Source organism: Syngnathus typhle, linkage group LG10 (assembly GCF_033458585.1).
Source record: "Syngnathus typhle isolate RoL2023-S1 ecotype Sweden linkage group LG10, RoL_Styp_1.0, whole genome shotgun sequence".
NCBI classification, from domain to species: domain Eukaryota; kingdom Metazoa; phylum Chordata; class Actinopteri; order Syngnathiformes; family Syngnathidae; genus Syngnathus; species Syngnathus typhle.
The window spans coordinates 14,518,226-14,543,375 of record NC_083747.1 but is presented as its reverse complement, the minus strand read 5'-3'; the positions used below and the strand labels follow the sequence as shown (position 1 = coordinate 14,543,375).

Genomic DNA, 25,150 nt, shown 5'->3' with positions numbered 1-25,150 from the left:
TGTAGACCGACTGAAAGCGGAATGTGGCGTCTTGGCGCGTGCATTTAATGAGACAAAAAAGGGAACTTCATTGATTTTGAGAACAATTAGTGCTTTGGTGCCATATTGTGGCGTATTTGTGCCAAGGAACAACAGTGGTGCCTTGTCCCTGTTTTGTCGCACAGAACTAACAAAGTCGGTTGAGGAATTTTGTTTTGATAAAAGTAGTGCTTTGGTACTGTCTTGTAGCTAATCTTGGTGCCGAGAAACCGTGTTAGTGAGTTTAGGAGATGCATCATAATGATCATTCATCCATCCATTTTCTGAAGAGCTTCTCTTAAGGGTCGCGGGCGCGCCAGAGCCTATCCCAGCGGTCATCGGGCGGTAGGCGGGGTGCACCCTGAACTGGTCGCCAGCCAATCACAACACACAAGCAACCATCGGCACTCTCACCTACGGCCAATCTGCCTACCATACAAGTTTTTGGGAATGTGGAAGGAAAGTGGAGAAAACCCACGCAGAAACGAGGAGAAAAAAACATACTTCGCACAGAAAGGCCAGAGCTGGAATCGAACGGTGCACCTCTGAACCATGAGGCGGACGTGCTAACTGGTGCACCACCGTGTCACCCCATTACTGATTACATTTTATTTAAAGCGCCTATCAGAATATTCAAAGTCGCTGTACAAAATGTACAAAAGTAGTGCTTTCGCACTATGTCGGTGTGAGTTGAGGACTTTCATCATTTTAAGCACCATCATGAGACATTCTTGTCACTTGCATACTTTTCGCTTTGTGGGAGGACCTGCTTGGATGACGCTGCACGGCAAATGCTTGCTGACAGATGAGCTTGTGGCACGTGCGTCACATCAAGTTTGTAGTATCCACACGGGAGTGTCGCGTGACATGCAGGTACATGCTCATGTATGCGGTGTGACCAGACGTGAGCACTGATGGGATTTCTTCACAGGTCAAAGCGCTTGTCAATTCACGATTGAACGTATACAATCAGCAAACAAGATTTTTTACTTTTAGAGGTTTTTAACGTTGAGCTCATATACGCGCTACTAAAAAAAACCTAACCATGTTGTTGTGGGTCACACACAAACTCCCTGACTCAGGTGGGAATCAATTTGTGCTCAAGTCAAGCTTGTGGCCCAGCAAAGTGCAAGACAAGCTGTGTCTGCCCAGGCACTGACACAGTGCCCATCATACAATGCGGTGGAAATACAATAACACAGCATACGATAAGATACGACACAACTATCTTGAATGGATGAATGGATGAATGAATGAATGAATGAATTGCGCTTGAAATGATAACGTGTCATTTGCCATCAACCAACGTATCTTTTCCCAGCATCTCATTTCCTGTCATTTGTTCCATTTTCTTTGCCTTTCCTTTCTTTTCTCTTTCTTTTTCTGTCCTGCATGGCGGCTGCGGCTCATTTCCTCCCATGAGCCTCCTCCCCTCCTTCCGTGCAAGTCCCTCCCTTGCTGGCTGGCTTCTGGTCCCCCGCTGCCAGTTACCACTTTGCCTGCCGACTTCGCGCGTTGCGCTGCTGGTCCCATGTCAGAGTCGACCGAGCAAGCAGGCAATTGGAGACAGATGAGGACAATTTGCCTTGATTGGACGCCGCCGTCATTCATTCATTCATTCATTCATTCATTCATTCATTCATTCATTCGGTCCTGGAATCCGGACTCGTTTTGGTTTGGTTGTTCCTGCCCTGCTCGTTCTTTGGTTTTCTTGCTTCTCCTTTCTGTTCTTTATTTTTGCGCGTTCGTGTGAGCGACAGCGCGCCTGCGCTTTTTCTTCGCTGCAGCCCGATGTCAAATGCGCCGAGGACACACATGGAATCAATTTGACGGCTTCGCAACAATTTCAGCAATAATTTCAAGAGTGCTTGAGCGAGGGGTTCTAGTGATTTCCTCTCCCCCTTTTGTTCTTTTGGGGTTGATGGAGGACATTGATTGCGTTGGGGTGAACGGTTCAATCAAATTTATTGTGGCTGTGACGTCATCTTCGGCGGGTTTCGGCTTTTAGCTAGTCTGTTGCGAGCGCCTGAGCTGCTCCGCATGCTGCGTGCTTAAATCAGCAAAAGTGACAAAATGAGGACGCAAGACGTCCACACTCTTTGAGGTAAGATCAAATTATTATTATTTTTTGTTTATTTAAAAAAAAACACCCCATGATGCCCATCTGCATGGTTATCAACAAAGGCATGACTCGAAAAACAAACTTTGAAGCTAATTTTAATGTCTTAAAACCTGAGTAATAAAGTCAGAGCCGGTTCAGACCTCCAGGGGGCCCTACGCAAAAATAGAAAAAATTGTCAATCACCCCCCCCCCCCTCCAAGAGACAAAATTTGACTGACTCAAATTAAGTTTGAAAAACATTAACAATTACTCAGTTTTATCTAAAGTTTATATAACCTGTTGTAGGAGGTGGAGCAACTGTTTATATAAACAGTTGCTCCACCTTCTACAACAGGTTAGTAGATAGGTAAATAAAGGTAACAAATGGGCTGCACTTAAAATTATCGTATTTCCTCAGTTAATAGACTGCCCCCTAATAGTAGCTTGCTTTTTAGTAACCTGCTCTAAACCTTTTTTTATATCAATATGTTAAGAAGTCAATATGTAAAATTAATTAATGGCAATGGGTAGCCTAACCATAAAAAGCCTTGCTTACCTGGCTGCTGTTGTCTTTGCTCATTGTCATGATGACGCCTTTTTCTTTTTTCATTATCCGATTTAAAATGCCGTGACATCTTTGCTGCTACGAGTCTACCCTACAACGACACGCTGCTGCAAGCCATACAGGGCTACTGGTCTAGACAAGTTACTACAAGTGACAGAATGAAGACGTAGCGCGTGCGCGCAAGGTCTAACGCTAACTGCGGAGTGCGCGTATTGGGCGCGCCGGTGTTACAGGTTAACTTGCTCCCATGTTATCTTGCTCCCCGTCTCCAGTTGCGCTCGTTAGGGTAAAGGGTTGCGCAATCTTGTGTTTCACAAGCTATATGGAACTTGCCTGACTGCAAAACTGTTCAAATTCTCAATAAAAACGTTGAACAATGGCACAGTCATAAGCGGGAATTGAACCTGTGACGTAAAGTAATAAAGTATTACAAGTAGGGGTGTAAATCGCGGGTTTTGTCACGATACGATATCATATCGATACAAAGAAACGCGATACGATATTTGCCGATATCTTAAAGCCTGCTGTGATTCATTCACGATACATCACGATATAGTGCTCTACGATCGATATTTCTTTTTTTTAAATAAAAAATATAGAGCACTATCCTGATTTATAACAATTCATACGCAAAATCAACAAGGTACTGTAAACTCTTTATTTAGGAAATTACAAGGGTATTGTAGTATACAAAGTGCTTATTTTAACACTGAACTTTGATGTCGTGTTTTTTCTTTAAATGTGCGGCGAGATTTGTGGTCCCTGAATCACCGCATGGCAGGATTCAGTGGCGTAGCCAAGCCGGGGCGGCGCCCCGGTTAGGACTCCCTGCACCCCGGTTGAAAAAAATCAAGCTTTTTCGATTCTTCATTTTCATGTCGTTTTTTTCTTTCGGTCTTGCGCGAAGTGCTTGCGCTATTCTATGTGCGCGATGTTATCCATTCACCGTTTGCCTCCCAGACCCGGATGTTGTTTTAGCGATCAGCGAACGGCGTGGGTGATGTTCGATTTTTTTTTCCTGTGGGCGCGCGCCCCTACTCGAAAAATTCCTCTCTACGGCACTGGCAGGATTTACAAACTGCACGGGTCTTGTCCGTTGAGCCATCTTTTCTTTGGAATCCAAAGTGCTTCCAAACGATTGACTTGAAGCCTAAAGGGGAGCAAATTTCCTCGTCTTTTTGGACACTAGCCATAGCACCAGCCCAGGAGCCGCGTACTAGTTGTCGACTCCCCTTTCACGTGCCTGCTCTGCTCACAACAACTCCGCGCACTGCTCCCGGGAAGAGGAAGCAAGCAACAATGAACTGGATTTCAAAATAAAGTCGCGTCTAATGTCCGAGGTCAAACACGGCGATATAAATCGATGTTTACTAGGGGTGTAACGATACATCGATACACATCGATTAATCGATATTATGCCCTACGATTTATTGGCATCGATGCTAAAGGTAAATATCGATTTATATCGCCGTGTTTGACCTCGGACATTAGACGCGACTTTATTTTGAAATCCAGTTCATTGTTGCTTGCTTCCTCTTCCGGGAGCAGGGAGCAGTGCGCGGCGTTGTTGTGTTGTGAGCAGAGCAGGCACGTGAACGGGGAGTCGACAACTAGTACGCGGCTCCTGGGCTGGTGCTATGGCTAGTGTCCAAAAAGACGAGGAAATTTGCTCCCCTTTAGGCTTCAAGTCATTCGTTTGGAAGCACTTTGGATTCCAAAGAAAAGATGGCTCAACGGACAAGACACGTGCACTTTGTAAATCCTGCCATGCGGTGATCAAATATTCAGGGAGCACAAATCTCGCCGCACATTTAAAGAAAAAACAAGACATCAAAGTTAAGTGTTAAAGTAAGCAATTTGTATACTACAATACTCTTGTAATTTCCTAAATAAAGAGTTTGCAGTACCTTGTTGATTTTGCGTATGAATTGTTATAAATCAGGATATTGTTCTATATTTTTTATTAAAAAAAAAAATATCGATCGTAGAGCACTATATCGCGATATATCGTGATTGAATCGCAGCAGGCTTTAAGATATCGGCAAATATCGTATCGAAGTTCTTTATATCGATATTATATCGTATCGTGACAAAACCCGCGATTTACACCCCTAATGTTTACGTTTAGCATCGATGCCAATAAATCGTAGAGCATTATATCGATTCATCGATGTGTATCGATGAATCGTTACACCCCTACTCACAACACAACACGCCGCGCACTGCTCCCAGAAAGAGGAAGCAAGCAACAATGAATTGGATTTCAAAATAAAGTCGCGTCTAATGTCCGAGGTCAAACACGGCGATATAAATCGATGTTTACGTTTAGCATCGATGCCAATAAATCGTAGAGCATTATATCGATTAATCGATGTGTATCGATGTATCGTTACACGCCTAATGTGTATCGATGAATCGTTACACCCCTAATTACAAGTACTATTGGCCATCAGCTTAACCGCTATGCTATCGTACACCCATGTCAAGCTAAAAGGTTTGATTCGGACAACGGGACTTAGGAGCATGTCTTCAAACGGAGTGGTACGCACGATCGAAAACAAGTTTTTGATTCCATGTGCTTTATTGAGTGGTTTAATGCGTGAAGACTGCTGATATGAGATTTTAATTAAAATAGTTCAAATTAAATAATGAATAAGCGACACTAGAGCAGCGTTCCCCAACGTCAGTGCCTCCCCGGTCATGAACCTCACCGCACGTCACTGCCATCAACATATGTGATCTGATGCCAAACTTAACAGAACAATAAACAATCCTTGGCTGGGGGGGCTTGGTGACACCGTTGCTTTAGTGCTTGGACCCATTCCTTATGTGTCTAGAAAGTTGACCATGTCATATATGCATAATGCCCTACTGCGAGGTTGGCGTGAAGCCTGGGAACGCGACAATGTCAAGTTGTTTCCAAGGAGCAAGTTATCATGGGCGGGTATACACTAGGCATCAGATGAACTCGTACTCTCGCCGGGTAATTTAGTTTTGGCTATATTCAAAATAGTTCGGAAAGATTGTAGAGGGCGTACGATAGCATAGCGATAAAGCCGATTGGATGGCCAGTGAGCCGTCTTTATTACTTTGCGTCACAGGTTCAAATCCCGCTCATGACTGATCCTCTTATTTATTTTTTTATGTTTGCTATTTCTTACAGCCAGTCGGAACTGTAAACTAGACGTCTCTTTCAACGTTTTTATTGAGAATTTGAACAGTTTTGCAGTCAGGCAAGTTCCATATCGCTTGTGGTGAATCTGCAGTCATGAAACCCAAGATTGCGCAACTCGCTTTGCCTTAACGAGCGCAACTGGAGACGGGGAGCAAGATAACATGGGAACAAGTTAACCTGTAACACCGGTACTAAACAAAGTATCGCCGAGGTTGGACAGCGACCTCCCATGTCCAAATGTGGTGAATTTGATCTGTGACTCCACAAGATGCCATTTGTTTGTGTTTTGGGGATGGGAGGTTTCTGACCAATGGGAGAGGTTTGCAAAAGACAGCATCAGTCACATGGACTAATGATCTCAATAGAGTGCATCATGCTAGCAATACATAATGGGAATTTTCATACAAGCCATGCGGTGAGATAGGACCCGAATTTGATGGTGAGAATGAGTTGACCTTTTTGCATGACCTCAGTGAGCGAATGGCTCTCATAAACAAAAGTGAACTCATTCATTAAGCCCGTCGCTCATTAACCTTTGGGATGGCTCCCTTGACATTTGTGCTACCCGCCTGTGACGTTCTGAGTGTCTGTCAGCAAGATTTGTGCCAGTATGTTTTGAGGCGGTGAGTCATGAAGGAATTTTGTGGCGATACTTTTCGGGGACATCTGTGAGCTATGTGCATGTTGAAACATTTTCTGAGGTTTGTTTGGAAGCAGAGATGGGCGACCCAGTTCCAGAAAGTCTAAAGCGCGCCAAAGACAGTCGAGTGGGAGCACCTGCTGCTCGTGAGTTCGACTTTACGGACCCAAATTCCCCACGTCAAGGTCTGGGTGGCTTGTTTAGCGAAATCTTGCACGAAAGTTGGGAAACACTGCCAGCAATGCTATGTGTAACCCAGCCTTCCACTGTGAGGTTTGCGTGGCACGTAGGATGAAAAGATATCTTTGTGCACTTTCACAAGACACCATTTGTGATTGAGGACGTTTTAGGAAACGCGGCTGAAATATTAGGTTAGGGCGGACTTCGAAGTCGGTTCTCCATAGGTGTTCTAAAGGGGTGTGTGACCCGGTCTCCAAAATGTCTTCACCCAAATATTGGGGCTTCTCCCGAAAGCACTTTCAGGCAGCCGTGAGAGGCTATTTTGGAGCCGTTTTCCAAAACTTCGGGAGCTCTCGATGGGCCTTGAGTAGAGACGTTTAGGGAGGGAACATTTTAGAGACATTCCTGAGATATTTTGGGAGCTATTTCTGGCTTTAGGAGATGTTTTTTGTCACACAGCATTTTAAGGGGCCGTGTGGTGTTCTCAGGGCCGGTCACGAAGAGATGGCCTTCGCCTCCGGAGCGAGGACGGCCCTCCGCTGCTGTTGCTGCGTCGTCCTGCTTCTGCTGCTGCTGCTGCCGGCACGTCCCGAGCCTCACAACGTCACGCTGGCCGTCATCCTGCCCGAGAGCAACATGGGCTACCCATGGGCGTGGCCTCGCGTCGGCCCTGCCCTGGAGCAGGCGGTGCGGCGGGTCAACGCTGACCCCACCCTGCTGCCCGGCCTGCGCCTGAGCTACGTCTTCAAGAGCAGTGAGGACAAAGATGGCATCTGCTCCGAGACAGTGGCGCCTCTGATGGCGGTGGACCTAAAGCTGGCGTACGACCCGTGGGCCTTCATTGGGCCGGGCTGCTCGTACACGTCCTCACCTGTGGGCCTGTTCACCGCCCACTGGGATGTGCCCATGGTGACGGCCGGCGCGCCGGCCGTGGCCTTCTACGGCGGCGTCTACCCATCCATCACCAACACGGGCCCCACCCACAAGAAACTGGGCAAGTTCGCCCTGCGCATCTGCCAGCGCTTTGGCTGGCTCCGCCACGTCATGCTGATGTTCAACGATGACAAGGTGGACGACCGGCCCTGCTACTTTGCCGCTGAGGGCCTCTACGACGAGCTCAAGAGGATCAACATCACGCTGATGGACAGCGTCTTTGAGGAGAACCGCCCGCACCTGGACTACGCCCAGATACTCGCCGACGTCCACAACGAGGGGAGAGGTCAGGACACACCTTCCATATTGTGCCCGCGCCCATGACAAACACAACACACGGGCGAAAAAAGTGAGGAAGAAAAATATAAAGGCTCGTTTAGCTTCAGGAGGGAAAAACAAAGAACAAACAAACAAACAAAAATAAGAATACTGGTCTTATTTGCTTTTTCTCTCTCTCTGCCATTAAAACGAGTAAAGGCAGCTGAGAAAGGTTGGACGCCATTTGAAGGTCACCGCAGCCGCCGTGGCCAGACCTTGTCAACAAGACGCCTTCCGGCAAAATGTTGGCGCCTGGCGCAGAGCGGAAACATGAAACTGATGACCCTCCCCGCCCCCGGCGGATCAATCGCGCTCGCCGGCTCGGAGCAATTTGCGTCTGCCCTGAAGCGCTTGCATCCACCTCGGGATTCCAGCTTTGGTTGTGGCCTGACTTTGCGTGTTCTCATTTAAAATATTTTCTCAATTTGGTGTTGAGTTGTTTTGTTGGTCTGGAGGGTCTATAAATACCTTGGTCTGGTCCCAAAAGCCCGCCCCCTGGGCCCCAGATTGGGAACCGCACAAGCATGTGTGAACGAGCGAGGAAGAGCTGCCCCACCCCCACCCCCAAGCAGGACATTCATTAACGGAGGTCAGCAACCTGTGGCCTTATAAGGAAGCCGCCGCGCGCCTATCAGATGTGCAGCTATTTCCTGACAAACACGCCGCTTACACTTGCCCGCACTAGTTCTGCTCACGTTTGATTATCGCCGTTTTCGCACCGTCCAACCTTTTGTCCAAATCAAGCCACTTGTCCTGTTTGGCCTGAGCACAAAAGCAACAAGCATTTTACTCATGGACAGAGGCGCCATTCTCCAAAATGCGCTCCAAGGTGCGTGTGTTGGTTCAAAGTGCCGCCGCACGGGTGGTTCCTCGGGACCATGCCGTCATCCCAAAGGTTGGAGTCTCTGCTTTTACTCACAGAAGGAGGGTGGGCTCGCCGATTGTTTTTGTCCCACCGAGATGACGTCTTTGCAGATGTTGTAATGCGTGTCGCGGTGGGAGGAGCCGAGCGTTTTGGGGCATGGCCGAGCTTTGGCCTGTGTTTGCCTGCTGCCTGCCTTTAACTGTCGACTTCCCGCCCGTGGAACAATAGAAGCGCCGGAACAGGGGTGGTGGCTTCCTGACGCGCAGGAGGAAGACGGCACGCCCGATCGCACCGACGAGTGCCACTCTCTTTGAGCTTTCCTTGGCCTTTTTCAAGCTGCGTCCAAGGAAGGCTCCAAAAGTCCTTTGTCAGGATGCGCGACCTCTGCCTTTAAAGGAAACTGGCTGCTATCGTTTGCCTATCTCCTCCAAACCCGGTCGAAGGAAATATGCTTTGCGGGAGAGACCTCCGCCATCTTTAAATACTTTGCACAAGCGTCGGTGTGACGCTTGAATCATTGAGCAACGACGGTTTCTCAGATGCATGATGGCTCCTTGGCGGTCACCCTGTGATGAGCCGAGGCCAAGCTGAGCAGCATTCCAAATGCTTGTGTCTTCCGCAGTGATGTTCGTGTGCTGCTCGCCGGACGTGTTTAGAAAGTTGATGGTGCACTTCCGCCGCGCTGACCTTCCCCACGAGCAGTATGTCTTCTTCTTCATTGACCTGTTCGGCGAGAGCCTCAAGTCGGAGCGCCGCCTGCCGTGGGCGCGCGGCGATGCAGACGACGCCGCGGCCAAGGAGGCCTTCCAGGTAGCGCCTCCGGCCGTCTCACTCACGGTGACATGCGTGTCCTGTGTCATGTGTTTGTATGTGCGTGCCGTATACGTGACACCACCGCCGTGTTTTCTCGTCCACAAATATGGCTGACGCCAAGTGTCGTCTCCGTCAGAGTGTCAAGATCCTGACGTACCGAGAACCTCAGAACGCCGAGTACAAGGACTTTGTGGACAACCTGAAGATGGATGCCAAGAGCATGTTCAACTACACTGTAGACGACTCACTGGTCAGTCCGCAAGCAAATAAAAATAGATGTTCCGCTCTGCGCCAGGCCGACGTGCGCTCGCGCCATCCGAAGGTTGCGCACATCTTTACGAGCAAGCACTCTCGGCCACTTTCCTCCACGCGGCCAGCAATACACGTAATCACATTACGGCGCGAGCTGGGGCCCTTGCCGCACACACCCTTTGTACGTGCGTGTGTGTGTGCGTGTGTGTGTGTGGCAGGAGCAGGTTGTCAGGCTGCTTGTAAAACCCGTTAATCAGTAGCAGGCAGCTGAGAGACACTAATGAGCTTAACACTCCCTCTCTCGCACACAGACAATAAATGTCAGCAAACAGCGAGTCATCTTTGAGCAGCGCCTGCGTATTTGTTTTGTCCATGTGAGCGGGCAACCCATGGCCTTGCTGGGAAGGTGTGCTGAAGGATGCCGGTCAGGATAGGGCTGGGCCGATAGGCGGACAATTGTGTCACGAAAGGAGCGCCTGGGCGCTGACGACGTCTTTTTCATCTTGCAGATGAACATCATCGCTGGGGGTTTCTACGATGGCCTGATGCTCTACACGCACGCGCTCAACGAAACCATGAGCATGTCTGGCGAGCGGCCTCCAGGGAGGGTGGTCACCCAGCGGATGTGGAACCGAACTTTTCATGGTCCTGAGCGCACGCGCACACGCACATGCGGTCAGACCAGACTTGTCACACTTGCGACCGTCACTTTATCAGTCAGTCGCTCTATTTGCCCTTCATTACCACGCTTTCTGTTGGTCTGTCGTCGACCAGCCGGCGTGTCATCTATCAGCTGGCGTGTCATCCATCATGGGAGTTGCACGTTTTGTTTGAAATATCTTCACAGTGCACAAACAATCATCGCATCGTCTTTCAACACACACGCACACACGGGATGTGTTGCAAACACGCAGTTGCAAAACGAACAGGCAAGTGTGCAATACAGCCTTGAGATAAGTGGAATTGCTTCGACGTTGCCTCTTGGCCCTTCCTGGCACATGGCCGATATTTAGCCCATTCCACAATGTCATTCGAGCGCTTGTCAGACAGCAACCACTGTTACTTTTCTCCTAACTCTTGTTGTCCGCTCCCACCGGCTGGATGAAAAGCCGGGTGGATGAAAAGCCTTATTGGCGGTACTTGGGCACTTGCCCAGGTACTGAAAGAGGTGGCATCTCTTGCATCCGTAGCCACGGAGGAGTGGGGCTTGCACCCCTACCCCCTTAAATTTCTCCCGCAACAGAATGTCGACGAAATCGTACTAAAAATCCGCTCCGGGGAAGAACCCCCGAAGCAAAAATATGGCGTCATATGAAGGCAGCGGCGCAAAGCCCTCAGGACCCCCGCAGCCCGATTGAGGGTAAACCCCGGAGCAACTGGGTCGTTTCAGAGGTGTCGCTCACCCGATCGCAAAACCCTCGGTTGATCCTGAGGCGTTCGGTCCGGGTGGCCGCCTGAAACTCCAGGATGACTCCCGCGTGCCCGCCTTGTCGGCGGAGCTTGCTCGGCTGGGCATTGCGGTGGCTGCTTTCTCTGAAGTGAGGCGGCCGGGCTCTGGCGAGATCAGGGCAGGTGGATACACCTACCACTGGTCTGGTCGACTCAACGGTCAGCACAAACTGGGAGTGGCCATTGCGGTGGCAGACCAGGTGGCGTCACAGATAAAGAAGGCCACGTCGGTCTCTGAGCGTATTATGCGACTACGGCTCGCACACTCGTTGGGTGTAGTGTCGTTTGTCGCAGTGTACGCTCCCACCGGGACGAGTGGGCTGTCTGCGAAGGAAGACTTCTACGCTGAACTCAGCTCGGTGGACGCTGTTCCTGGGAGGGCCACGCTGATTGTTCTTGGGGACTTCAATACTGTCGCTGGTACCTGCAGGGATGGCTACGAGACATGTGTCGGTCCTGACGGCTCTGGAAATTTCCCCAATGGGGAACGTGACACCAGCTCCACCATGATGCTTGACTTTGCCAGGAGTCATGGTTTGAGAGTTGGTGGATCATGGTTCCAGAGGCTGGATTTGTGGCGTTGGACCTGGTATTCAAATACCGGCCTGGTCAGGAAGAAGATTGACCATGTACTCGTGGACGGTCACTGGACTACGCCTTCGCACTCCGAGGAAAGCGGCGCCCGGCCAGATTTAGCTGGACGTCGGTCGACTGAAGGAGCCTGGCGTGGCGGACGCGTATGCCGGGAACTTGGCTGGGACCGTTGGTGGGCTGGGCGCAACGGAGGACCTGCAGGCACTTCAGAGACGCAGTCCTGGCGGCTGCCAGCGATAGCATTCCAGAGATCCCTAGGAATCGTCGGAGGGCCCTTTCCCAGGAGACGTTGGACATAATCGGCAAGTGCCACAAGCCAAGACTCGATGGCAGAACCGGTCGTCACAGGGAACTGAGGCGAGAACCCATTCGAGCCGCTGGTCAGGACCATGAGGGGCGGGTTCGAGATCTCTGTGAGGCGGTCGAGGTTCACTTGGGTAAAAGTGACGCTCGCCCAGCTTACGAGGCGATTCGAGAACTCCGCTCGTCTGGGTTACGCCTGCGCAGCTCGATGGTGCTCGCGGCTGATGGCAGTGTTCTCTCGGAGGAAGATGAGCTGAAGCGCATGTACTTCGAGGAGTTGTATTGGGCCGAACCTCCACGCTGCGAGCTTTCTGCTGTAGGCATCCAGAACCTGGTGCCTAACCCACCTCTCAGCATTGATGCGCCCACCCTTGAGGAAGGCCGAAAGGCTCTGGGCCAGCTGAGGGATGGAAAGGCTCCGGGAATCTGCGGTGTCTGTGCAGAGATGCTCAAAGCTGGAGGGGATGCCGCCCTCCGGTGGTTGCACACGCTTATTTGCTCTGTATGGAGCTCAAGGCTCATCCCAACCGACTGGAAAAGGGGCGTTGTCATTCCTATCTGGAAGGGTGATATCCGGGAGTGTAACAACCACCGAGGGGTTACCCTTCTCTCGGTGCCAGGCAGAGTCTTCGCCCGGGTACTTCCAAACAGGATATGTCAGCAGCTCTTAGACCACCAGCGCCCTGTGCAGTCTGGTTTCACACCAACAAGATCAACCGTAGGCCACGTTGTAGACAGGACGGGCTGGGGGGGTGTCGTTCAGCAATGTTCGGATCACTGATCCGTACTTTGCTGACGACGCTTCGATCTTTCTGGAGACCCTAAATGTCTAAACCGAAGCACTTGAAGCGCTGAGCGAGGTGGTGGAGCCGCTAGGACTGCGCGTCTCCTGGATCAAGATGAAGATCCAGGTCTTCGGCGACTTTCTGGACGCTGCGATCGAGTCAGCCGATGTGGCAGGCGAGAAGGTAAAGATCGTAGACAAGTTCACTTATCTCTGCAGCGTGGTTCACTGCTCCGCTTCGTGTGAGGTTGAGGTGGCTTGTCGGCTTGGTCTTGCGCATGGTGCGACGGGCTCACTGAATGGGACTGTTTGGCGCTCCCGATATCATGTTGACAAAAGTTCGAGTCTTTCGCTCGCTGGTCATGCCATCCTGCTTTACTCTTGTGAAGCATGGACACTGACTGGCGGGCAAAGGCAAAGACTGAACACCTTTGTGTGCACTTCCCTCCGTCACATCCTGGGGATCCACTGGCGAGACCATGTGTCAAACCAGATGGTTCTCGAGCGAGCGGGGATGGAGTGTGTCAACTGCCAGATATGGGAGCGACAGCTGCGCTTCTACAGCCACATGGTACGCTACCCGCCCTCAGATCCAGCGAACGGGATTCTGTCCGCTCCGGACCCGAGGGGGGGGAAGCGCCCGGTAGGGCGACCGCGTACGCGGTGGTTGGAGCAGCTTGGGAAGCATCTTGAGACTCTGGGGGTGTTAGTCCTACGCTGTAAGGTCACCAATGGAGTGGAGCAAGAAGGTAAGCGCAGCGAAGCGTCACCGCGACATACCTGACATGACAATGTCATTCGAGCGCTTGTGAGACAGCAACCACTGTTACTTTTCTCCTAACTCTTGTTGTCCGCTCGCACCGGCTGGATGAAAAGCCGGGTGGATGAAAAGCCTCGATGGGCAAAATGGGGAGGATGAGCGGTCTCCAGGGAGTAGGCACGCTCTGACGTTTTCTTGGCCAAAGAAGTGCAGGGACGATGACGTCATGCTGTGCGCGCGCGCTCGTCTCTTTGTCCTCCCCGGGGATATCCGTCGCGCCGCCAATCTCGTTGTGTGCCGCTCTGAGCCATTTGTCCTCCCGCGCAAAATGGAAAGCCGGTGGCGGTCCGGCTGGGTCAAGGCACTTCCCTTTTGCTGTCACGTGTAATGTTCCTAATTCCTTATCTTTGATTTACGCACCGCTGTTGCCTGGCAACGGCTCTCAGGTTTTACACTCGGGACTCACCACCGCCAACAGCGCGCTCGGCTACACACGCGCAACATGGCAATAACAGGACTGCAAAATCCATCCATCCATTTTCTGAACCGTTTAGTCCCCACGGGCGTCGCGGGTGTGCTGGAGTCTATCCCAGCCGTCAACGGGCAGTAGGCGGGGGACACCCTGAACCGGTTGCCAGCCAATCGCAGGGCACACAGAGACAAAGAACCATTTGCACTCGCACTCACACCTCGGGACAATTTGGAGAACTCAATCGGCCTACCAAGCATGTTTTTGGGATGTGGGAGCAAACCGGAGTGACCGAAGAAAACCCACGCGGGCACGGGGAGAACATGCAAACATGGAATTGAAGCCGCACCCTTCGAACTGTGAGGCGGACGTGCTACCCAGTCCCCCACTGAGCCGCCAGGACTGCAAAATCCCAAACCAAAATTAACGGGACTGCATGTGAATTTCAAGTGTGCGGCGACAGCACGTCTTGAGCGATTGCAAAACCTTTGTTTTCAAATTTGGGACAAAGACTCGATTGATCCACGTCGTTGCGACTTGTTGCTTGGGTCATCCAATTGGGTCATCCAATTGCGCATTCTGTCCTATTGCGCCTGTGTTCGAGCGGAAGAAAGAGAAAACCAATGAGACGCCCCACCCGACAAATTTTCAGTTCCAATCGTAACAAATTGACCAAATTTTGTCATTTGAAGAATTGTTGCTCTTGGCCTGAATGTCCAAAGTCAGCCGTCCGACACTTACGCGTGCGTGTGTGTGTGTGTGTGTGTGTGTCCGCGCGCGTGTGTGCGTATGCGTGCGTACATGTGTCATCATGTTGCGTTCAGGTGTGACTGGGACATTGCAGCTGGATGAAAACGGAGACAGAGAAACCGACTTTGCTTTGTGGGACATGATTGACACCGCCAACAGCGCTTTCCAGGTACACCGTGCCGTGTGAGAGATTTTGAAAATCATTGACACGGCGGTCCCTAGTCCCCCAACGATGGCCATGCAGTTCAGCTTTTGTAGGTGGTGGACCTGATCTGGGCTGATTTGACCGTAAATGTGGAAAGTTGCTTTTGAATGGGCCTTGGTTTCCCAAAACCAGAACAAAATGTGGAATCTTGCCGGAAAAGCAAAGCTTTGGAGAGCATTCTCCCAAGACATCTGATTTCAGATTCACTTGCACACTTTCAATACCAAACAATTCTCATTCATCCATCCATTTTCTGTACCACTTAGTCCCCACGGGGGTCGCGGGCGTGCTGGAGCCTATCCCAGCTGTCATCGGGCAGTAGGCGGGGGACACCCTGAACCGGTTGCCAGCCAATCGCAGGGCACACAGAGACAAACAACCAATTGCACTCGCACCTAGGGACAATTTGGAGTGTTCAACCGGCCGACCAAGCATGTTTTTGGGACGTGGGAGGAAACCGGAGTGCCCGGAGAAAACCCACGGAGAGAACATGCAAACTCTACACAGAGGGCCGGAGGTGGAATCGAACCTGCACCCTCCTAACTGTGAGGCGGACGTGCTACCCAAGTGCCCCACCGAGCCGCTACAATTCTCATTCATTGAAGAAAAAACATGAAATACAGTTGAAATTCTTGAGCAAAAGGAAAAGCCACATGCAAAACAATTTTGCTGTCAGTAAATCCCCCTTCAGAACAAGAGAGAAATTTTTTGACTTGCTTCCCAGACTTGCTTCTCACGCACGAAGTGATTCGGGACGCGCATCATCAAGCCGCTTGCTTGCATGCTTGCATGCTTGCTTGCTTGCTGGCATGCTGGCATGCTGGCATGCTTGCTGGCATGCTTGCATGCTTGCTTGCTTGCCGGCATGCTTGCTGGCATGCTTGCTGGCATGCTTGCTTGGTTGCTTGCTTGCTTGCTTGCTTACTTGCTTGCTTGCATACAGATGGTGCTGCACTACAACAGCTTGGAGGAGCAGCTGACGGCCATTCCCGGAAGGTTGCCGCGCTGGCCCGGCGGAGCTCCTCCCCCTGATATTCCCGTGTGCGGATTCAAGAACGAAAATCCCGCTTGCCACACCAGTGAGTTGGGTGGGTGCCCGGGCAGGCAGACGAGACAGTAGGAAGTAGCACCTTCTCACAAGATGGGTTTTGTGTCCACAGAAACCATCACCATCCACCAGATGGTGTCCATGGTGGTCTTCTTCATCCTCACCATGACCCTGACAGTCGCCATCTTCATTTTCAGGTGAGGGCTTGTGGCTGCTAAAGAGCTCCCCCTGGCAGAGCTAGGCCACAATTTCAGCCAATAGTTGGTCAAACGGAATCGAGGCTAAAGTGGACTATCTGACAAGAAAATGCCCTACCCCAGCTGTGGGTCTGACTGGTTGCGCTTGTCCTTGTCATGGCTCCAGGAGGATCAAGCTGGAGAAGGAGCTGGTGGCTCAGCTGTGGAGGATCTCCTGGGACGACATCCACATGAGCAACCTGGACAAAGTGCTCCGCAGCGGCAGCAGGATCACGCTGTCCCTGGTGGGTCCCGTCGTGCGCTGGCCGGGGCTCAGCCGGGATGGCCGGTGAGCCTCACGCTCGTTGTCTGCAGAGAGGCTCCAACTATGGCTCGCTGATGACGGACGGTCACGTGCAGGTGTTTGCCAAGACTGGCTACTACAAGGTTGGCGTGGCGCTCGCCCGGGCGGCCGCTTGCCCTGTGCCGTGCATGTTTGGCTTTGCTGATGTGGACCTCTTCTACCACAGGGCAACATTGTGGCCATCAAGTACACCAACAGGAAACGCATCGAGTTGACCAGGGAGCTCTTGTTTGAGTTAAAGCACGTGAGTATGGAGCCCGCCTCCCGTGAGACGACCTGGACTCGCTGGTTCTGGCGGCGAGAATATTTCTTGTGTCAGGCGGCCCAGCGGCTCCACTGGCGTGGACACTCAAGTCAACGCCGGGAGTCGGTGCTAATTTGTCCCACAATAGCCGTTGGCTCTCAAAAGTGTGCCGTAATTCCTTTCCATCGTTAAGATTCTCGACTCATCGCTTTGAGCACTGCGGCATTTTGGGCGGACAACGCGGGGCCGCGGCCAGAACGCGTCCGTGCGCATTGCGATGATGTCATAAGAGCGCGGGTCGAGTGTGACGATGTTTCAGATGAGAGACGTTCAGAACGAACACCTCACCCGATTCATCGGAGCCTGCATCTACCCGCCAAACACCTGCATCATCACCGAGTACTGCCCCCGGGGCAGTCTTCAGGTAGGCTCTCCCGCTCCGAGGTACGGGGGGGGCAAATGCGGTGACCCCTCCTTTTCCCTCTGGGTGCGTGTATAGGACATCCTGGAGAATGACAGCATAACTCTGGACTGGATGTTCAAATACTCGCTCATCAATGACATCGTCAAGGTACTGTACCATTTTGCCATCCACCAGCAGCGGAGGCGTTTTGTTTTTCTTTGCTTTTGATGTCCCGGCTGCGCACGCGCACGCAGGGCATGGTTTTCCTCCACAACAGCGTGCTGGTGTCTCACGGCAAGCTGAAGTCGTCCAACTGTGTGGTGGATAAGCGCTTTGTGCTGAAGATAACCGATTATGGTCTGAGCAGTCTACAGACTGAGAGCCAACCGGCCAAGGACGGTCACGCCTATTACGCCCGTGAGTCATCTTTGGGGTCACGATCCGCAATGCTGGCTTTTGGCTGGCTTCTCGCTGGCTTCCCACTGGCTTCTGGCCGACTTGACGTGGCGTTGAATGGTGCCGTGCGATGTGATCCCTCAGAGAGGCTGTGGATGGCTCCAGAACTCCTGCGCGCCGAAGCCCCACCTCCTCAGGGCACCCAGAAGAGCGACATCTACAGCTTTGGCATCATCCTCCAGGAGGTGGCGCTGCGCCGGGGTGTCTTCTACCTGGACGGCAATCCGCTCAGCCCCAAAGGTCAGAGCGCAAGTTGGGGGGGGCGCCGGGGCTGATGTGTCGTTCATCCTCCTTCCTCGTGCAGAGGTGGTGGACCGAGTGGTGTTGGGCGAATGGCCCTGCCTCCGACCCACCGTGGACCCGCGCGCTCACAGTCCTGAGTTGGGCCAGCTAATGCAGCGCTGCTGGGCCGAGGAGCCCACAGAGAGACCCGAGTTCAACCACATCCGAATGCTGCTGCGCAAGCAGAACAAGTAAGCACGTGCCAGACGCTCTTCTTTTTCGGAAAATGATGTGGGCCCGCGCAAACTTGGCACAGGAAAGAAGCCTTTGAAAGCACCCCAAAGCCCTTGAACACGTGTCAAGCGGCTGGACGTGTGGTGTAACAGACCAACTGACGCCAGGTGGCGTGTGTCTGCGCGTGCGTGTAGGGAGTCCAGGACCAACATCCTGGACAACTTGTTGTCGCGCATGGAGCAGTACGCCAACAACCTGGAGGAGCTGGTGGAGGAACGAACGCAAGCCTACCATGAAGAGAAACGCAAAGCGGAGACGCTCCTCTACCAAATACTGCCACAGTCAGTAGCACACGCTATTAAAAGCTGCGTTGGGGATGGCACGGGAGCGCCGCTCTGATTGTGTTGCCCCCCCTGCAGCTCGGTAGCGGAGCAGTTGAAGCGCGGCGAGACGGTGCAGGCCGAAGCCTTTGATTCGGTGACCATCTACTTCAGCGACATCGTGGGCTTCACCGCCATCTCCGCCGAGAGCACACCCATGGAGGTGAGCGTGCGCCGGCCCCGCCCCGCCACCTCTCTTCTTTGAAAGTGCAGAGAAGTAGTGCCATAAATGCTGTCGCTGTGCGCCGAGGGAGCATTTGAAGTGTGTGTGCGTGTGTGTGTGTGTGTGTGTGCGCGTGCGTACGCGTCTGCGCACTGTGCTGGGCGGGACGTGAGTACTTTTACGTGTCTCCAGGTGGTGACGCTGTTGAACGACCTGTACACGTGCTTTGATGCCATCATAGACAACTTTGACGTTTACAAGGTAAGGGAGCACGTGGCGGCGACACGCGGCGACACGCGGCCTGTCGGGGCCGCCACGTGTCAGCTTGACACGGCTTGACGGTGCGGCGACCCTAGGTTGAGACCATTGGCGACGCCTACATGGTGGTGTCAGGGCTGCCGGTGAGGAACGGCAAGCTGCACGGCCCCGAAGTGGCGCGCATGGCCCTCGCCCTGCTGGATGCCGTCGCCACCTTCAGGATACGACATCGACCTGATGAGCAGCTCAAGCTTAGGATCGGCATACACAGCGGTCAGACATGACACGCCTTGGTAAGGAAAGGAGACACGGACTTTGGAAGGTTTGCGTGTTTGTAGGTCCAGTGTGCGCGGGCGTGGTGGGTCTAAAGATGCCCCGCTACTGCCTGTTTGGCGACACTGTCAACACCTCGTCCAGGATGGAGTCCACCGGAGAAGGTCGGCACACCTCAACAATTGCTCCACATTTTGCCTTTGCTGATAAGAATTGCTTGCAGTCATACGACAAAGAGAGGCATCCCTCTTGACAAATGATGGGGGGGTGACTCCTTCCAAATTTTTCTTCCGCTTGCTAAATGTGAGTAGCAACTCGAGTTCCCTCGAGGATTGAATGGCATAGAGCGGCAAAATTGTACAATACAGAAGCCTGCACGTCACGTCATGTTCTGACACCACATGCACTTGAGTTCACAGTTCAACATTATCGGGAAGTTGCTTCACGAGTGGCATTTGAGAAAGAAGAACAAGGGGAAAAAGAAGTCTGACGACACTAAGATGCATTTGTGTCAGCTTTCATGCAAAAGCCATCAAAAGCATCCATACAAATCAGCAAACTTGGTCAAGACCTCGGGGGAAAAAAGTTCCAATTGAAAACTGCCAAGCATTTGAATAGTCATTGCATGAGTGTAGATTTTTCTTTGCGATGATTATTTAGCCTATAGCATGGTGAATGCAGTAATATCAAACTGACCACTGCTCATGTCCGCTTGGACTTGTGTGTGTACGCGTGCAGCGCTGAAGATTCACGTGTCGTCGACCACTCACGACGTCCTACAGGAATCAGGCCACTTCCGCTTGGAGCTGCGAGGGGACGTGCACGTCAAAGGCAAAGGACAGATGACCACCTACTGGCTGCTGGGAGAGAGCGACAGCAAGTGAGCCGAAGGGTGGGGTCGCGCCTCAGCCGGGAAGCTAAGAGGCCATGCGAGTAGGACCTGACTAAAAAAAGGCAACACACGGAAGAAGGCCGCTCTCTCGCCCTCGCTCTCTTTCTTCAATCAGAAGATTCCCTTACAGCCTCAGCATTGACCTGAACCAAAAAGAATTGCTTCATTTTGTTGAAAGTAGACGTGACATTGTGTTCTAACTCAGTGTGTCCGAACCTTTTTTCATTCACGGCACACCTTTTCATTGGAAAAAATCTCGAGGCACACCACCAACAAAAATCTGTTAAGTGTTACACCAGCTTCTATATTAAAGTTATATTACATCAAAAGACGTAAAGTTCTATTCCTAAATATGTATGGAGAGTCGAATAATTGAATAAAAATAAAAACTAAATATTCTTTAAACTGTATTTCTTTTGTAAATAAAAGTGACAGTTTTTGAAAAAAGGTTTTAGACAGTGTAAGGAATAAACTATTGAAAGTGATTGTGATCAAAATCCAAAATAATCAATATGACTTTGTTTACTGTTTTAGACTAGCTCTATAAATATTGCGACATTAAGAACAAAGTCACTTTTAAAGACGCTCTGCTGTTCTGACAGCGGCTGAGTGGCTATCACAGTCGAGGTGTCTCGACTTGACTGTGTATTTTATGTTGGTGAAAAATGAACAATCCAGGTTCTTCCATTGAACTCCATGCTCTGTTTTCCATCGGACCAAAAACGCACCACAGCCATCATAGTGTCACTGTTAGTAAAAGCACACAGCAACACACACATAAACTCAGTATCTGCCGATGCCACAACATGAAATCTCAAGATCCTCTGATTTGCCCCGCATGCACGATTAGCAAGTGGCTGACCAGGCCTTGTGCTAACTGACCAGTGGTTTGGCGATCCTGTTTACAATCCGCTCCGTAATTAATGTTGGACAATTTCCCATGGCACAGCTGAACATCTGGCACACTGGATGGGAAACACTGTTCTAACTTGCTCACAGAAAACTAACTGTATCACATCATAACGTTATATATGTAGCAAACTTTCTGATTCTCTGGTGTGTGCCTGCGTGGGTGAGTGCGTGTGAGTCTGTGTATACCAGTACTTCTCAATAATTTTCTGTGATGCCCCCCTTAGGGAGAAGAAAACATTTCGCACCCCCCCCATGTTATTAACATTAAAGAAAACAGAATGTACATAAAAAAGAAAGATCAACTTACAATAAAGAATAACTATTAATAACATTGTTTATAGTCTATAACAGAACAGATTCAATGTGCATCACTTTGCCTGAAACTAAAAATAAATTATAATAATTTAAACTATAAACATTCTTGACCAACTACCATTTTATGCTGGAAAAAAATACAATAAAATAATAAGCATCCATAATATTAAATTAAATAACAGCAATAAATAATATTCAATTCAAAGTAATAAGCAACATTAACTCAGGAGCAAAATATATAAAACATTTTAACCTACAAAACAATAATGAACTAGAGAATGCAATTTTTGGAGAAATTGCGTGTGAAGGCGAAATCACTTCTTCGGGGAATGCTGCCGAATGATGCTGAAACGAGTTGAATTACCGTTTTTTTCCGTGTATAGTGCGCAAAATTTAACTAATTTATTGTCCTAAAATCTGGGGTGCGTATTATACATGGGTACAAAGAAATTTTTTTTTAATTTTTTTTTTTTTTTTTTTTTTTTAAAGAAAGTCATGGTACAACAAAACCAACAACAGGACTGACCGACAAAGTCGTGGAACAAAAAGACAGGGTGACATTACCAAAGACAGGAACAGAATGACAGTAACACATGCAATGATCCAACGGTGAGCGAGGGGCAGACAGGACTTAAATACAAAACACGTTACATCGATTGAGGTGGCACAGGAAGAGAGGGGCGACGCGAACAGAAACTATGGCAACCTAGACACATAGCAAAACTGGGGACGAGACATGACAAATCTCCCCCGAAATAAAACTCACCTTTCTTCTTGTTTGTTGTCAATCGCGCATCGCATTCAGCCATCCTGCCCAACACACTTAGTCAAAAAAATCCATAATTGACGACACATCGTTTGATGCGATGGTGCAATCCTTGATGGTGTGTTATTGTCAAATATTGTTTGTTTTTAATCTCCATCGCGGACCGGACGTCATACGGAGGCCGCCATTACAGATGCGCAGGACGTATGCGCAAGACACGTCAGCTATATTAAGAGCGAGATATGTTTTCTTCCTATTAGTTTCAATTCACAGTTTAATTAGCAGTTTCAATCAGCAAATAACAAAATGCGTATTACAGGTAATATTTTATTTCACAACACTTTGCCTTGTTCCTTTCGTCTCTGCTGTTCACTTCAAACACGCTCCATACGACCGCAATGCTCTCGTATCAGACGCTTGGTCGATCACCACCTGCTCGTTTGCTGTCTGTCACAATGTAGCCTACACAAATCCGAAACATTTGTTGCGGCTCCGAGTCACGACGAGGGGCAAGTTTTGGTTTCCAAGGGTGTTTTTATTACTCTTCAACGTCTCTCCCATACAGAGCCGCCTCTTTCCCGTGTGCGCACGGAGCGCGGTGGTGCGTTTATGGGCAGTCGGAGAAATCAACGCCAACAAAAGAAATTACATCCAGCCTAGTTAAGACCATACCAAAGACTATAAAAATGGGACCCATTGCCTCCCTGCGTGTGTGACGATCATTGGGACTTAAAAAAAAAAAAAAATTAAATTTTTTTTTTTTCAAAATTCATAAAAATTGGGTGCGTATTATACATGGGTACAAGCTTTTTTCCAGCATCAGCATGCCATTTTTAGGGGTGCGTACTATACATGGGGGCGCACTATACACGGAAAAAAACGGTACTTGGGAAATGTGGAAAATTTGTGGTGAATTTCAAAATAGAAAGTTAGGAATATTTGGTAAGTGGGAAGTTGTGGAATGGGTAGGCAAACAATGAACAGTTGAAAGTTGGAATGGGTTGAATCGGTTGATAAATGTAGAAATTAGAGTAGAAAAATGAAATTTTGGAGAATTTGGTTGAATTTCAAATTAGGAACTTTTGGTAAGTGTGAAGTTGCGGAATAGGTAGGCAAGTGATGAACAGTTGAAAGTTGGAATGAGTTGAATCAATTGAAAAATGTAGAAATTAGAGTAGAAAACCAAAATTGTAGAGAATTTGGTTGAATTTCAAATTTGAAAATTTGGAATTTTTGGTAAGTGGGAAGTTGTGGAATAGGTAGAAAAAAAAAGATGAACAGTTGAAAGTTGGAACGGGTTGAATCAGTTAAAAAATGTAGAAGTTAGAGCAAATGTTGAATCGCCATAGAGAATGAATGGGAAAATAAAGAAAAGCAATTCCGCCAAATCTTTTAGAAATTTAGAAAAAAAACGAAAAAAAATGGCATCAGAAGGTTAAAATTCTGAAACGGGTTTAATCGAACATAAAATGCAAAAGTCAGCGTAAATGTAGCTATTTGGGGCACTTAGTGTTGAAATAAGTTCATTTTCGGTTTAATTTAGGTCACTTCCGGTTTATTTGGGTCACTTCCGGTTTCATATAGGTCGCTTCTGGTTTAGCTGAGGTCACTTCCGATTTAAAAAGGTCACTTCCAGTTAAAAAAGGAAATTTCCGGTTCATTTCGGGTCACTTCCGGTTTGATTTGGGGTCACTTCCGGTTTACCTGAGGTAACTTCCGGTCTATTTGGGGTCACTTTCGGTATGATTTGGGACACTTCCGGTTTATTCTGGGTTCATTGGGGGCACTTCAGGGTCAATCCAAGATGGCCGCCACACTGGAATTGGGGGTCAAGGGTTGAATTGTGTAAGCATAGTGGAAGTGGGGGTGAATGGGAGTGAATGTGCTAAGCATAAGGTGAATAAAGTGAATACATTTGGAATGGGTTGAATAGGTAAAAAAATGTAATGTGAATAAGTTTGGAAGTTACATATACGGTGAATAAGTTTGGAACTTACGTGTGTAACGTGTACGGTAAAGTCAGGGACTAAGGATAGGTCAGGGACCTAGTGCTTCGTCGATACACATCGATTAATCGATATAATGCTCTACGATTTATTGGCATCGATGCTAAACGTAAGCATCGATTTATATCGCCGTGTTTGACTTCGGACATTAGACGCGACTTTATTTTTAAATCCAGTTCATTGTTGCTTGCTTCTTCTTTCCGGGAGCAGTGCGCGGCGTTGTGTTGTGAGCAGAGCAGGCACATGAAAGGGAAGTCGACAACTAGTACGCGGCTCCTGGGCTGGTGCTATGGTTAGTGTCCAAAAAGATGAGGAAATTTGCTCCACTTTAGGCTTCAAGTCATTCGTTTGGAAGCACTTTGGATTCCAAAGAAAAGATGGCTCAACGGACAAGACACGTGCAGTTTGTAAATCCTGCCATGCGGTGATCAAATATTCAAGGACCACAAATCTCGCCGCACATTTAAAGAAAAAACACGACATCAAAGTTCAGTGTTAAAGTAAGTTCTTTGTATACTACAATACTCTTGTGATTTCCTAAATAAAGAGTTTGCAGTACCTTGTTGATTTTGCATATGAATTGTTATAAATCAGGATATTGTTCTATATTTTTTTATTTAAAAAAAGAAAAAATCGATCGTAGAGCACTATATCGTGATATATCGTGAATGAATCGCAGCAGGCTTTAAGATGTCGCCAAATATCGTATCGTAGTTCTTTGTATCGATATGATATCGTATCGTGACAAAACCCGCGATTTACACCCCTAATGTATGCTGATGTGGAAGCGCAAATCGTGAGCTACATGCGAGATGGATTCGAATCCCTTTGTCTGTGTGTTCTGTGTATGTGCGTAATCTCTGT

The 25,150-nt window shown here is 49.4% G+C and overlaps 1 protein-coding gene across 7 annotated transcripts; it reads left to right on the top strand.

Moving 5' to 3' along the window:
* The first annotated feature begins 1,530 nt into the window (after window positions 1-1,530).
* npr1b (natriuretic peptide receptor 1b) lies at window positions 1,531-20,692 on the top strand. 7 transcript variants are annotated; one of them, XM_061288030.1, is made up of 22 exons: window positions 1,531-2,122; window positions 7,168-7,898; window positions 9,418-9,605; window positions 9,745-9,858; window positions 10,370-10,505; window positions 15,044-15,138; window positions 16,118-16,253; window positions 16,335-16,419; window positions 16,586-16,703; window positions 16,774-16,845; window positions 16,929-17,006; window positions 17,326-17,430; window positions 17,506-17,577; window positions 17,664-17,826; window positions 17,950-18,105; window positions 18,170-18,338; window positions 18,516-18,662; window positions 18,741-18,864; window positions 19,057-19,125; window positions 19,221-19,395; window positions 19,461-19,559; window positions 20,134-20,692. In XM_061288030.1, exons 2-22 carry the CDS (start codon window positions 7,184-7,186, stop codon window positions 20,277-20,279), a joined length of 3,162 nt encoding a protein of 1,053 aa, XP_061144014.1. In that variant the 5' UTR covers window positions 1,531-2,122; window positions 7,168-7,183; the 3' UTR covers window positions 20,280-20,692. The 7 variants fall into 7 exon arrangements, with proteins under 7 accessions (XP_061144014.1, XP_061144013.1, XP_061144012.1 ...); XM_061288029.1 differs by having other exon boundaries at window positions 16,118-16,262; XM_061288028.1 differs by having other exon boundaries at window positions 9,730-9,858.
* The last annotated feature ends 4,458 nt before the right edge of the window (window positions 20,693-25,150 follow it).